The following is a 14,173-nucleotide window of genomic DNA, read 5'->3' on the forward strand; positions in this document are numbered from 1 at the left end:
GTTCATGGTCCCAATAATACACTGAAGGTTCCCAGAGTTCAAGCATATAGTGGTCACATGTAACTTGAGACCCTTTCTTCCTAAGAATTGGGAGAGTGGAAGCCCGATTATTGGTCAAGGAGCCAAGCCTACTTTACCTGAGGAGAGAACCTGAGTGATGCCCCACTGGGAAGGAGGGTGTGGATATGGAGGTAGTGATGGGACATACTCTTTTCCCCCTGTTCATCTCACACAATAAAAATTTCCCTAGCCAATTCTGTTTCCTCATACCTCAAACACCTTAAACTCATTTTTTTTTTTTTCTTTGTGTAGAGACAGGTTATCTCGGTTGCCCAGGCTGGTCTCAAGCTCCTGGCAAGTGATCCTCGGGCCTCAGCCTCCCAAAGCACTGGGATTATTATAGGTGTGAGTGACCATGTCTAGCCCACTCTCAATTTTTTTTTTTTTTTTGAGACAGGGTCTCACTCTGTCACCAAGGCTGGCATGCAGTGGTGTGATCTCAGCTTACTGCAGCCTCTACCTCCCAGGATCAAGTGATCCTCCTGCTTTAGCCTCCTGAGTAGCTGGGACTACAGTTGTGTGTCACCACACCCAGCTAATTTTTGTTTTTTTTTTTTGAAGAGACAGGGCCTTCATATGTTGGCTGGTCTCAAGTGATCCTCCCACCTCAGCCTCCCAGTGTTGGGATTACAGGTGTGAGCCAACGCACCCGGCCCAAACTCATTTTTTACATTCCTGCACACGTCATTCCCTTATCCAAACCATTCATTCATCCAAACTTCGACAGCCCCTCCTAAGGCAGAAGCTAACGTGACTCATCCATTCAGCACATCTCCGCTGGGTTTGCCAGGTCTCGTCTTCACAGTAGCCCCTTTGCGGGTGACTGAATAGATGGAGTTAAGACTGTATGGGAGGTGAGTGGGAGTGCTTATTGTCCCAGCTACTCAGGAGGCTGAGGTGGGAGATCACTTGAGGCCAGGGGTTCAAAGCCAGCCTGAGCAACAGACTGTACACACTCCTCAATTCAGAGGGGACCCATTTTCTTGAGGTCATTAACCTAGCCCCTCGCTGCTGAGTTTATCTTGGTCCTCCAATCCTCTCACTTTAGAATTGTGCAGGCCTCTCGGGCACAGCAATCTCATGGCCAGAGGCAGAACCAGGGCTGGACTGGATTATTTTCCAAGCTGCTGTCCTTTCCAAGATACCTCAAGAAAAAACAATAAAAGACGAAATAACTCTTGAAGGGGGTTATACGTACCCTGTACTGCTTTTTCCACTCACATGGTTTCAACTTTGGGCTTATTTGCCAAAATCTAGCATGGAAAAGTCCAGTTATGAACATGTTCCTCCTGGCTGCATTTGATCTTGAAGACACTAAGCCCAATTTCAGAGCATACTTAATCCTGGGCTATTGCTGAGGCCGACTTAGAAGAGACAAAGTGAGATGCAAAAGAGGAGAATTTTTATGATAGTTTGTACGTTATAAATACCCAACAAACTATTTTCTGTACACCATTATTGCCATGACTTTTTGGGGACAGTTTCACGTAACCGTCAAGTCCAGGCTGCTCGGGTCTGGCCTCTGCAGACCCGCCATGTTGAGGCCCAGCTTTTCTGCTCCCCCTGTGCAGGTGAGAAGCTATTGATCTTCTGCAGACCCGCCATGTTGGGGCCCAGCTCCCCGCGCAGGTCAGAAGCTGTTCATCTTCTGCAACAGGGTTTGGCGCCGTTCTTCCGGGCTGATGCCCTCAGCAATGGACTTTAAGAAGCGCTGCTCGTGCGCCCTCTGGAGCAAGGAGCTGACAGAAGGGTTGGTCTTGCTCAGAGTCTCATAGCAGGTGAGGGTTTCCAAGGCTAAAACGTAGAGTGGCTCACAGACCTCCGGGTGGAGCATGGCCATGATATGCAGAGCATGGCAGAACACCTGGGTGTAAACGAACAGGGCTTCCTGGGTCAGGTCCTGCTCTGGTCCTTGGGCCCAAGGGCCAGCTGACTGTATCAGCCTGACTGAGTCCAGCAGGCGGGTCAGACTGCCACAGAGGAGTTTGACCACATGGTTCCAGCCCTCCAGAGGAAGCCAATTATGACAGCTCTGGCTGCAGAGAAACTGGAAAGTCCTCAGGAAGAGTACGGAGAGTTGCAGCTCCTGGGCAAACGGCTTCAGGTTGAGCAGGGGAACAAACTGAATATATTCCAGGCTATACGGGACATGGAGAAGCTGCTTCTCCAGCAGTCTCCTGGTCAGCTGGTGAAGGCGCTGCCACTCCTGAGGGCTGCACCAAGGCATGACTTGTACCAGGGCCACCAGAAAGCCTTTGCTGAACAGTCTGACCTCCTCAGGATTGCCCACGTCCACCACCAAGAGAGACAGCATCCTCTCTGAGATGCCACTGGAGACACAGCAGCACTCCATCCAGGCCAGGAGCCCCGTGCCGGCTCCGTAGCCTGGGTGGGCCTGGGAGGTCCACTCATCTTCCGAAAGCTTACAGATCTCAAAAAGTGTGGCTGGCACTTCACATTTGAAGTGCCCCTCAAAGAAGTTCTTCAGCCTCAGGCCCACAGTCCAGTCCAGCTGTTCTAACTTGCGGTGGAGCCAGGACAGGGACTTGACCCAGGCGTCCGGGGAGAAGGTCTCGGCATTGGCTGATACGATTTCACACAGGAGCTCCAGGATATGGATTGCCAGATCCTTCCTATCCAAAGAGAGGCACCGCTTCTCCTTGGGGAGCTGCCAGTATTTGCTGAAGCCATCCAAGAGCTGGCACAAGCTGAAGAGGAGTGGAAACGGGGAGCAGGTCTGGAGCCAGTACTCCTCTCGGCACGTGTCTGCTTCTAGAGTCTGGATGAAGATCTTCAGACTGAGGTCTACTTCTTCAACATCTAACCTCAAGAAAGGCAGGACAAACTCCCTCAGCACCTCCTCTGGCTCAAGAAGAGCAGCTACTGGAATCCCCTGGGGCTTCACGGGATGCATCAGGCAGTTCAGGAGCTCTAAAAATTGCTTTTCTTCCTTGGGTGTAGAGAACTTCATCCAGACGGTTTCTTTGAGGCATGACACCATGAACGTGGCAGATGAATTGGGACTCTGCTCTTCCACGAACCGAAGGGCAGGGAAGGCAGTGAGAATCTGGGCCAGGAACTTGTGGGCGCCAAGATTGACCACAGCCAGGCTGCACATTTTCTTCACCGTGACTTCCGGGTGCACTATGATCAGGCGGGCCACGGAGGCCACAGCTTTCGCCAAGCCCTGTTCGGAGGCACTCTGAGTGAGCTGGTTAAAAGTCGTATTGAGGTCTTCCTGAAAACCTTCCACATAAGCCAGCAACTTTTCAGAGAGGCCCTTTCGCCCCCAGGAATGCAGGATACCTGCAAGGACTTTGTTTTTATCTGGCAAGGAGAGGTCTGCGTAACATTCCAGGACCAGGTGGATCACCTGCCGGATCTGAGACTCGGGGACGGCCCTGTCAGTTGTGCTGACGTCTATCACTGTTTCCAGCAGCCTCAACACCAAGTCTGGCTCTCGGAAGAGGGCCCTGTTACTCCCCAGGCAGGCTACCCACTCCTCCGAGAAGGCCCACTTCTTCTCAGAAGCAAAAATGTGGCACACTTCCATATGACGGTCCATCTTCTGCTGGATGACGGCCATGGCGATGGAAGCTGTGATGTCCTCCAAGGCCCTGTTCTTCACCACCGTGCTCGTTTTCCTCAGGAAGTCCCTGACACACTCCGCCAGCTCAGAGACCACCTGCCTCTCCTCCTTGGACAGGCTGGTGCGGTTCAGGTAGAGCGTTGCGTTCTGGCTGAAGGAAGTCAGACTGTCGCATAGCCTGTAGCTGTCATAACTTGTCCCCTGGCTGCTGCGGAGCACGGCCTGCAGCTCCTCCCCCCACTCCCGCAGCAGGCGGTGCAGGAACTCGCAGCCCACGAAAATGGTCTCACTGGGGAGTTTGGCCAGTGAGGTCAGGCTGACATCCCGTTCTGCCTCCTTCACCTTCTCTGCCAGCGCCTGCTGGTGGTAGGGGTTCTGGGTGTCCGAGTTCCACACGGAGATCACGGTGGCCAGTTTGTCCAGATACATGGTTGCAGACACCTCCTGGGGGTCGTCCTCCATCAGCGCAAACACGGTCAGCATGTCGGCCAGGTTGGCCAGCGCACAGCACCTTCTCCCCGGGCCCAGGATCTGACTTTGGATCTGCGTCAGCCCGCGGAGCAGCATGGACAACAGGGGCATGGTGGGGCACACATCTGGGTCTGACCTAAGCCTCTTTGGAGGATGGGGGAACTCATCTAAGGCAGGCAGGTACTTATGGGCCATTGCACTAAACTGGGAGAGCAGGGGGTCCTGCAGGTGACCCTTGTGCTTCATCATCTCCCACCAGACGTCCAGGAAGAAGGCCACGTCTTCAGAAGAAGTGTCAACGGTCACGTGCTCCAGAAAGCGCTCTAGTTCTGCATGGCGGATGGTGGTGGGCAGGGCCATCAGGAGCTGGATAAAGAGTCCAGAAGCTTCCAGGGATTTGAGCAGCTCAAAAAGGACAGTGTGGTTGATGGTGGGGATCATGTTGCCCACCGAGAAGAACAGGTCTTCCTGCCACCGTGTCTCCGTGTCGGAGGGGGTCACGGGGTGCGGCTGCAGAACCTTGGCCCAGATGATAATCAGGGCTTTCTTCTTCCAGGCAAAGGGCTGGGAGTGTGCTGCGGCCGAGGAGATCTCCCTTAAGGCCTCCACGATGGGGCGTCCAACACGTTCCCAGTCAGACTTTGTCAATTCTGCCAGTGCCTTGGGGCGGAACAGCTGCTCGGCCAGCAAGAAGCCTCCATGCAGAATAGTCATTTCTTCACAGATGTTCAAGGGCCCTGCACGTAGACAAGCCAAATAAGAGTGTAGTGAAAATGTTTCCAGATGGCCACTGCTGTTAGTAGGTGGTCATGGTTAGAGATGACAAGGGTTTTAAATGACATCAGTGGAAGGGGAGAAGGGATGGCTACAAGAGCCACTGCAGAGCTGGAGTCAGAAGGACCTGGCCGAGGAATCCAGAATGGCTTCCGAGCTCTCCAGCCTGGGAACCGGGTGGCGTCACATATAGGGAATGCTGGAGAATCAGAACAGGTGTGACAGACGTCCTCCAGCAATGGAAATGCCGGGTGGAAGTTCAGGAGGGAAGTCAGCTGGGAAATGTGATTCTGAGAGTTATCTGCCCAGAGGGATCACTGGAACCAAGACGTGAATGAGATCCTTCAGGAAAAGTGTGTGAAAAGAAAAAGCTGGGCTGCTGAGGCCAGACCCTCCAGCAAAGGGTGGGCCAGCAGAGGATGTGGGGAGAGGGGTTTAGAAATAGCAGGAAGGCAAACTACAGGGGCCACTGAGCATGTACCACAGGACATGACAGCTGAGCTTCTCATGACAGATGAAGGGGGCATAGCCACAGGGTAATGGGCACACAAGCAATCACACAGTCACAGGGTAATGGGCACAGAAGCAATCACACAGCCACAGGGTAATGGGCACACAAGCAATCACACAGTCACAGGGTAATGGGCACAGAAGCAATCACACAGCCACAGGGTAATGGGCACAGAAGCAATCACACAGCCACAGGGTAATGGGCACAGAAGCAGTCATACAGCCACAGGGTAAAGGGCACAGAGCAATCACACAGCCACAGGGTAACGGGCACAGAAGCAATCACACAGCCACAGAGTAACGGGCACAGAAGCAATCACACAGCCACAGGGTAACAGGCACACAGCAATCACACAGCCACAGGATAATGGGCACAGAAGCAGTCATACAGCCACAGGGTAACGGGCACAGAAGCAATCACACAGCCACAGGGTAACGGGCACACAATCAGACAGCCACAGGGTAACGGGCACACAGCAATCACACAGCCACAGAGTAATGGGCACAGAGCAATCACACAGCCACAGGGTAATGGGCACAGAGCAATCACACAGCCATGGAGTAATGGGCACAGAGCAATCACACAGCCATGGAGTAATGGGCACAGAAGGAATCAGACAAGCCCTGCCTTCACCCTTTACAACCTTGCCTTGGGAACAGGCCTCAAACATTCTTCTACCTTTCAGGTAAACAGTCCACCCCACAGCTCCTTCTGGTCAAAAACAAGCTACTCATGGCCCTGCTCTGTGGGAGAAACCAGGGAGTAGATACAGAAAATACTGTGCTAGATTAAGCCTTCCTTCAGGGAACTAACGATTGACACAGACTTACCATGGAAAGCATCTTGGGATGTTTAATCAGACATGGGTTTAAATCCTAGCTCAGCCATTTAAAAACAATGTGATTCTGGCCACGTGCAGTGGCTAGCACTTGTAATCCCAGCTACTTGGCGGGGCTGAGGCAGGTGGATCCTTGAGGCCAGGAGTTCAAGACTAGCTGGGGTAACATAATGAGAACCCCCTCCATCTCCAAAAAAAAAAAAAAAAAAAAGGATGTAATCTTGGTCAAGTTGCTTCTCCAAGCCTTCCTTCTGCATATGTGGGGATAATACAGACTTCATGTTATAACTTTGAGGATCATGTGATATATACCAGTCAAGCCCTTTCTAGGGGGTTGGTATTGCTATCTCCTGACCCCATCTCTCCGGGACGCTATGATAGATAAATACAGCTACAATAAGAATCGGGTTACAGAGTCTAGTTAGGTACTCAGTAAATGTTGGTTTCCCCAAACCTTTTCATAGTTGGCAGGACCAGAATCTTGTCACTATTCTTTGCCTCCCCCAGCTCAGAAACATCAAAGGATATAGGCCTTTATCAGGCATGTTTCCTTTGGCCTAGAAACTAAAACGAGGGTACAAATACTGCTTCCTATTCCTCATTCCTGAGGCCTCTCCCCTCTCCTAGGATTGAGAGATGCTACTCCTTCCTCAGTCTCTCATGCCCACGAGAGCTCATATTCCCCATTTTCCCAGGCCAGACACCAGCAGAGAAAACGCTGACTCCAGGAAACTAAGGACCATCTTACCCTTCCCACCATTTATGAGAGCAGCAGCAGGACAAGGGTTCAGCACTATGTAACCCACTTGTGGAGGCAATCCATCTCAGCTCACAGTGGCTGAATCTGACTCCCAGGGAAGGTCAGGCTGCAGAGGGGACCTCTCTGGGGGTTACGGCCCTTCTTTCTGGCTCAGGAGGCTCTCCCAGGGTCCCAAAATATGGTCCCTCCTGACGCTGTAAATTTTATTTTATTGCATTATTGGATTAGCTGAGCAGATGTTTGGCCCTCAACACCTGCCTTCCAGGCGCAGTAAGTACCCACAGTTTGAAGTAGTAAGTCAGTTACTAGCTGGAAAACACTCCGGTGCTTCATCACGGATGGTTAATTAGTGCTTACCAGAGCCCGCTTCTAAGGTTTATTATGCGCCTACTCCATGCCAGGCACGGTGCTAGGTGGTGCACATGTAAGATCTCTTCGATTCACAACCACCTTTTGAGGACTATTATTCCGGTTTTAGAGAAGAAGACACTGAGGCGCAGAAACGATTTGCTGAGGGTGCCCCCGCCTGGATGTGGTGGGGCTGGGAAGCAATTACGGCTAAGGGGCTCCAAGCCCTAAGAGTTCTGCCATACCGCTCCTGAAGAGCTCTCTGGGGGCGGGGAACAGACCATTTCCCCCCAGCCTACTACTGCTGACACATCTCGGGGTGCCTCACCCCCAGCTCTCCCAGAACAGCCTCCTGGTCTTAGCAGCCTGTGTCGAGGCTTAGCAGGGAGCTCCTAGTTCCAGGGTTCCCCCTCTCCCAGACCTTGCAAGATTCTGAATCAGGACGCACGCAGGTTCAGAAAGTGACGCCTCAGGAACACAGCCGCCCCAACCGCGGTGTGACCCGCGCAGCCCTGCACGGGACACTGTGCCTCGGCGATCTCCATGAAAAGTCGCCCAACACTCAGTGGGGAGACACACTGTCATTCCCCCAGCTCTGTCGATGAGGAAACCTGATGAGCGTAAGACACTTGGAGCCTAAGACGCTTGCTCAAGAACGCAGTTGCCGTTCAGAAAATGAGGCCGCCGGGACACCCGGGGGTGCTCGGAGAAAGCCCGTTTCTCAAAGCACGTGCGCGAGCCCCGGGCCCCGGGCGTTTCCAGGGGCTCTCACTTTACGTCTGCTCGGTGTTTTCCCGCGGAGTGGGCAAGACCCGGCCCAACGCGCAGCGGGACCCGGACCACCCCCGTCAAGGCCACCCGGGGACCCCCAGACCCGCCCCGACGTGGTGGACGCTTTGGCCCGGGCCCAAGCGAGCGTGCGCGGCAGGAGGAGACGCGACGGGGCGGCACCGTCCCGGTGGCGCATCGCGAGACGCAGCCCGGGGCTGAGGAGACGCGACACCCACCTAGGTCCATGGCGGCGACGCCGGCGGCCGAGCGGGGCTAACGCCCCCTCTACTCCGAGAACGCGAACGCGGCGCGGGACGCACAGCACAATGGACGGCGCAGGCGCCACGGCGGCGGCGCTCAGGCCCCGCCCACAGTCTCCCCTGCGCACGCGCAGTCCTCACGAACGAGCGCGCCAAGCGCACAGCGCCGCCTTCCGGCAGAGGCCTCCCACCCACCCTCAGGTACCAGGCGTCGCTCCCCAGACCCTCCGCACCGTCCCCTGCCCTGGCCCGCTTCCGGGGTCTCAGCGGGTCCGGCTCACGAGTCCCCGGCCCCGCATTCACCCTCACCCGGTAACCCCGGGCGTGCCCCGCACACAGCTCACCGCCACCGAGCGCCTCCCGCGGGCCGCCCACTACCCAGCGCGGCCGCACCGCGCGAGCCTTCCACTCCCACGCGTCCAGTCCGCCCCCCACACAGTCCCTCAACGCGCTCCTGCCGCGCGGCGCCGCCCCCTTCAGACAGCAGCGGCCCGGATCCTAGACGCTTTTGACGGCTGTTCCTCCCCAGAAAATGCACCGTGTGAGCCCAAACGTGGTGGGGTGGCGCCAGTACGCGGGACCCCGAGCTTGCAGCCTGTGCTTGAGAAAACACAAACATCGTGTGCCTGCCTGCGTTCCCCCCTGAGATCGAGTAGTAACCGCCATTCCAACTCTCCACCTCCAGCTTCGAGCACCAGGCACCGCCTCCACCCCCTCATGTGCCAAGTGGAGTTCGAGCTGGCGCGCGCGGCCCTCAAGCAGCTGAAGGGTCCTGTGAGCGATCCGGAGAAGCTGCTGATCTACGGCCTCTACAAACAGGCCACCCAGGGCGACTGCGGCATCCCCGCCCCTCCGGCCTCAGACGTGAAGGCCAGGGCCAAGTGGGAGGCTTGGAGCGCGAACAAAGGGGTGTCCAAGATGGACGCCATGAGGAGCTACGCGGCCAAAGTGGAGGAGCTGAAGAAGAAGGAAGTGGGGGGCAGGGAGCGCGAACAAAGGGGTGTCCAAGATGGACGCCGTGAGGAGCTAGGCGGCCAGAGTGAGGAGCTGAAGAAGGAAGTGGGCGGCATGGAGCGCGAACAAAGGGGTGTCCAAGATGGACGCCATGAGGGGCTACGCGGCCAGAGTGAGGAGGTGAAGAAGGAAGAGGCTGGCTGAGGGCTCCTCGGGAATGGAAAGGGATTCTTAGACCTTGATGGCTGAAACGTCCTGAAACTGTCGCAAGCTTAGCCGAGACATCAATAAATCACTTAAACTGCGTGAGAGTGACCGACTGCTGTTGGAACAGAGGAACTGGAGGAACTCGGTGACTGAGTGCTGGGGAGGCGTCCAAATACACAGACTGGCTTTTTGTATGGTTTTGGGTGGAGTTCCCAGCCCTCCTATTACAAGAGCGTATGTAGGTATTTGGCAGGAGAGAGGGGCACAGTGTGCTGTGGAAACGCCCAAGATCTGAGGGCAGGAGACCATTCTCCAGTGACGGCCTCTTGGGAGGCTGAGGCCCCAGCCCCTTTTCTCTTCAAGGCGGATTCACTAATACCCCAACACCACAGAGGGGAGCGGGACTCTGTCCTAAACACTAAAGTCCAAAAGCCCCCACTGGAACACAGGGCCTACCAAGTTCATGTTTTGAGGGAGACCAAGCTTTCCGTGATGATAGTGCGGTGAAACAATTGATAGGTCAGAACACAGCAGCTGAGAAACAATGGAGCAGGTGCTGTCAAAATCCCAGCCCCAGAAAGGCTCACCTAAGGCCGGGCAACCCAAATGTTCTCGGGACTGTTCGTACTTAACCCTGGTTTCTGCTTAGGGGATGTTGGTGGGACAATATGCATATGGATGTCTATGTGGGATTTGCTGCAAGAGCACAACACAGCCCTTGACCTATGCAAGTGCCAGAGTGTCTGAACCCAGCTTCTACTCCTGTTAATGATCACGGGGGCCTCAATGCACAACCATTGTGCATGGCAGCTGGAGTATGGAATAGTGAATGGTATCGAGAGAGGCAGGTCTACAGTGGCATATGGGATTTCCTGGTACTTCTTCCTTAATAGAAACTCTTTTCACAGATCATGACATCAGGTCAGCTCCAGTTCTCATTGGGACCAATAAAACAATAGAAGCAACAACCATAAAGACTTAAGAGGACAAAGGAAACAGACCTCACTGTGTGTCTTCAAGATCTGTTCACATAGTTGCAGGAAGTTGTTATAGACAAAGTACATTACTAAAAAATGAAGCCCACCCAGGACATCACAGCGATGAAAGAACTATTTCTGGTAACTGGACCAGGCGAGAGCTACACTGGAGAAGAGCAGTGCTGCCCTCTCTTCTTTGGTGAATGTTATGAAGACGTTCTGGTGCACTTCGGATCATGATTCATGTTAAATGTAAATAGTAAAAATAATACATCTTGTTCCAAAATGTGGTGACAATTTAGAAGCTGTCTATATAGCCAGAACACTCTGTAAATCACAGAACCTAGAAAGTAAAAATGTGCCATAATTAGGATAGCAGAAAGTAACAGTAAGATAAAGTTTTTAAAAAGAGAGAAAATAAGGATGTATCTAGTTGTATTTGCTTACGAAGGGGTTACCTATAGGATGCAGGGAAAATGGGATTGATGGGCATGGGGTATACTGTGAAAGGAAAATAAAATCTTGGGACCAAATTCACTAAGCCAAAGGGAAAAGTTAAGTTTGGAAATTGAGTCATGGAACATGCAAAAAACTTTTCCTTTTGTTCCTAAACAGATAAGCTATAAGACAGAAGGCCACATATCTCCCCAGGTGGTCTCCCTCACCCGACAATATAAATTAACAGCTTATCTTCATAGGTAAGGGACAAAGACAACACCAGAAACCATCCCTCACCAGCCCTGAGACAAAACGTAGATGTACTGAGCTGAATGCCTAACTGTTCCTCTGCCCGCTGCTTTCACTGTAACATGTAGATTTGGTGAGCGCTAAATATAGATTTACTGAGCTGAATGCATAACTGACTGTTCCTCTGCCTGCTCCTTTCACTGTAACACATAGATTTGGTGAGCACTAAATGTAGATTCACTGAGCTGAATGCATAAATGACTGTTCCTCTGCCCACTCCTTTCACTGTAACATGTAGAGTTGGTGAGCGCTAAATGTAGATTCACTGAGCTGAATGCATAACTGTTCCTCTGCCTGCTCCTTTCACTGTAACATGTAGATTTGGTGAGTGCTAAATGTAGATTCACTGAGTTGAATGCATAACTGTTCCTCTGCCCACTCCTTTCACTGTAACATGTAGATTTGGTGAGTGCTAAATGTAGATTCACTGAGCTGAATGCATAACTGTTCCTCTGCCCACTCCTTTCACTGTGACGTAGATTTGGTGAGCGCTAAATGTAGATTCACTGAGCTGAATGCATAACTGTTCCTCTACCCCCTCCTTTCACTATGACATGTAGATTTGGTGAGCGCTAATCAAAGCCTCACAAGAATGTAACCACTTATCTCCCTACCTACCCTCCTTTATTTTTCCTTTCCCTCTTCTCTCCCTTCCTGCTCTTTCCCTTTTAAATACTTGTTAGGAATAACGCTCAAAATCCTAAGGAAATTGAACACTCAAACAAAGGATTCTTAGCAAAGCAATTTTACTTCTGCGCAGAGGGGTGCCTCGTTGGCCAGTTGCCATGAGAGCACACCTGAACAAAGGGGCACAAGAGCCTTTATTCCTGACACAAGTCCTGCCCCTGTACCTTTTTCCATTGGCCGGGGTCGGGTCGTACAATCTAAACTAATCCCACTTGGCTAAACACTTGATTTTTTTAGATAGGGTGGGCACGTAAAAGAAAGTGGAAAGGAAGGGGAAGGGGTGTCTGTAATGAGCTAGAAAGTTAGTCCTCTTTCCAAATAAGGAAAGGAATGTGAGCTGGCACTGATAACACTTGGTACTGTGGCATGCCTGGGCATCTAACAAAGGAAAAAAGGATAAAAATGGGGGGTACTAAGAATTAAAGAATAAAATATTGATCAGATTATTTGAAGAAAAACCTCATCATATCCCACATACTAAAGCCCTAAAAATCTTCTTTGGAAAGAGTGTGGGCCACAGATCTGTGGTTGCGTCTCCTTCTCAGGCACATCTTCAACCTTGGCAAAATAAACCTCTAAATGGGCAAGACTTGTCTCAGACACTTATCTGGTTTAAAATACCTTTTCATATTGTCTTGATTTTTGAACCATGTGACTCTATTGCTTTATATAAAGAGGATGAAGCAAGGGCACTTCTTTATTGATCATTAAAGTCAGAGTAAATTTACTATTGATTTCGCCTAAGGTAAGGGTAAGACCTCTTAGAACAAACAGGGAAACTTCTCAACTCTTACCCTGAATTTCAACAGACACATTGGAGGTCTCCGGAAAACTCTGGCTGCTAAATCACAGCGGCACTGAGTGGCAGGTGAGATAGCCAGAAAGTCACATGAAGGAGCACTGAACATCCCTGGGTTAATTCCGGTAACATGTCAGACAGACATGGACTTCAGACACTCCTGCAGGCTAACTAGGAGAGCTCTGGCAACACGGCCATTCTAAATCTTTCTGGAGATTTAACTCAAGGTACACTTGTATTTACATGTAAGCTCCATAACCCCACAATTCAAAAAAACAACTCTGGAGAAGCTGAAGAACTTTCCAGCTTCATCTGTTTAAAACACCAGCTTGCAGCCTGAGCAACACAGTGAGAGTGTCTCCACAAAAAATCAAACAATTAGCTGGGTGTGGTAGCACGTGGCTGTGGTCCCAGCTATTCAGGAGGCTGAGGTGGGAGGATCTCTTGAGCCTGAGAGGTCAAGGCTGCAGACAGCCATGATGAAGCCACTGCATTCCACCCTGGGTGACAGAGCAATGTCTCAAAACCAAAAACAAAACACCAGCTTGGGCAAAGCTATCTTTCTTATATCCTCATTTTCTAATTGATCACATCCCCCAGATGTGGGAAAGTAATAACTTTAGTTTAAAATTAGTTTTTGCAGATCTAATGAATATCTAAATAATATACATATATTTTTGAAACGGAGTCTTGCTCTTGTTCCCCAGGCTGGAGTGCAATGGTGTGATCTCGGCTCACCACAACCTCCACCTCCCGGGTTCAAGGGATTCTCCTGCCTTGGTCTCCTGAGTAGCTGAGATTACAGGCGTGCGCCACCACACCTAATTTTGTATTTTTAGTAGAGATGGGGTTTCTCCATGTTGGTCAGGCTGGTCTCGAGCTCCCATCTAATTTTGTACTTTTAGTAGAGATGGGGTTTCTCCATGTTGGTCAGGCTGGTCTCGAGCTCCCAACCTCAGGTGATCCACCTGCCTCAGCCTCCCAAAGTGCTGGAATTACAGGCATGAGCCACTGCACCTGGCCTAAATAATAATTTTTAAAAATTACTGTTTTTTGGTTTAGAATTACTTAGCTGAACTGTGCAGAAGCAAGCTTCTGGATTCCTTGATAAAAAGCCAAAGTTGTAGGCTCAAGGGCTTTAGGATGAATAAAATGTTTGAAAAAAACACAACAGGACGAGGCAGGCTGATCACCTGAGGTCAGAAGTTCAAGACCAGCCTGACGAACATGGAGAAACCCCGTCTCTACTAAAAATACAAAAATTAGCCAGGCGTGGTGGCACATGCCTGTAATCCCAGCTACTCAGGAGGCTGAGGCAGGAGAATCGCTTGAACCCAGGAGGCGGAGGTTGCGGTGAGCCGAGGTTGTGCCTCACTCCAGCCTGGGTGACGAGTGAAACTCTGTCTCAAAAATAAAGAAA

General features: G+C 51.7%; 2 protein-coding genes across 3 annotated transcripts; one reads left to right on the top strand and one right to left on the bottom strand.

Moving 5' to 3' along the window:
• Positions 1 to 1,440: 1,440 nt before the first annotated feature.
• Positions 1,441 to 8,457, bottom strand: GEMIN4 (gem nuclear organelle associated protein 4). Of its 2 annotated transcripts, none has more exons than XM_001084635.5 (2): positions 8,359 to 8,457; positions 1,441 to 4,857 (listed from the first exon to the last, which is right to left on the bottom strand). In XM_001084635.5, exons 1-2 carry the CDS (start codon positions 8,366 to 8,368, stop codon positions 1,691 to 1,693), a joined length of 3,177 nt encoding a protein of 1,058 aa, XP_001084635.2. In that variant the 5' UTR covers positions 8,369 to 8,457; the 3' UTR covers positions 1,441 to 1,690. The 2 variants fall into 2 exon arrangements, with proteins under 2 accessions (XP_001084635.2, XP_014973640.1); XM_015118154.3 differs by lacking the exon at positions 8,359 to 8,457 and adding an exon at positions 6,236 to 6,496.
• Positions 6,511 to 12,541, top strand: LOC721152 (uncharacterized). The gene has a single exon (XM_077969731.1). The coding sequence runs from the start codon at positions 7,966 to 7,968 to the stop codon at positions 9,538 to 9,540; it is 1,575 nt and encodes a 524-aa protein (XP_077825857.1). The 5' UTR covers positions 6,511 to 7,965; the 3' UTR covers positions 9,541 to 12,541.
• The last annotated feature ends 1,632 nt before the right edge of the window (positions 12,542 to 14,173 follow it).

Source organism: Macaca mulatta, chromosome 16 (genome assembly GCF_049350105.2).
Source record: "Macaca mulatta isolate MMU2019108-1 chromosome 16, T2T-MMU8v2.0, whole genome shotgun sequence".
Lineage (NCBI taxonomy): Eukaryota > Metazoa > Chordata > Mammalia > Primates > Cercopithecidae > Macaca > Macaca mulatta.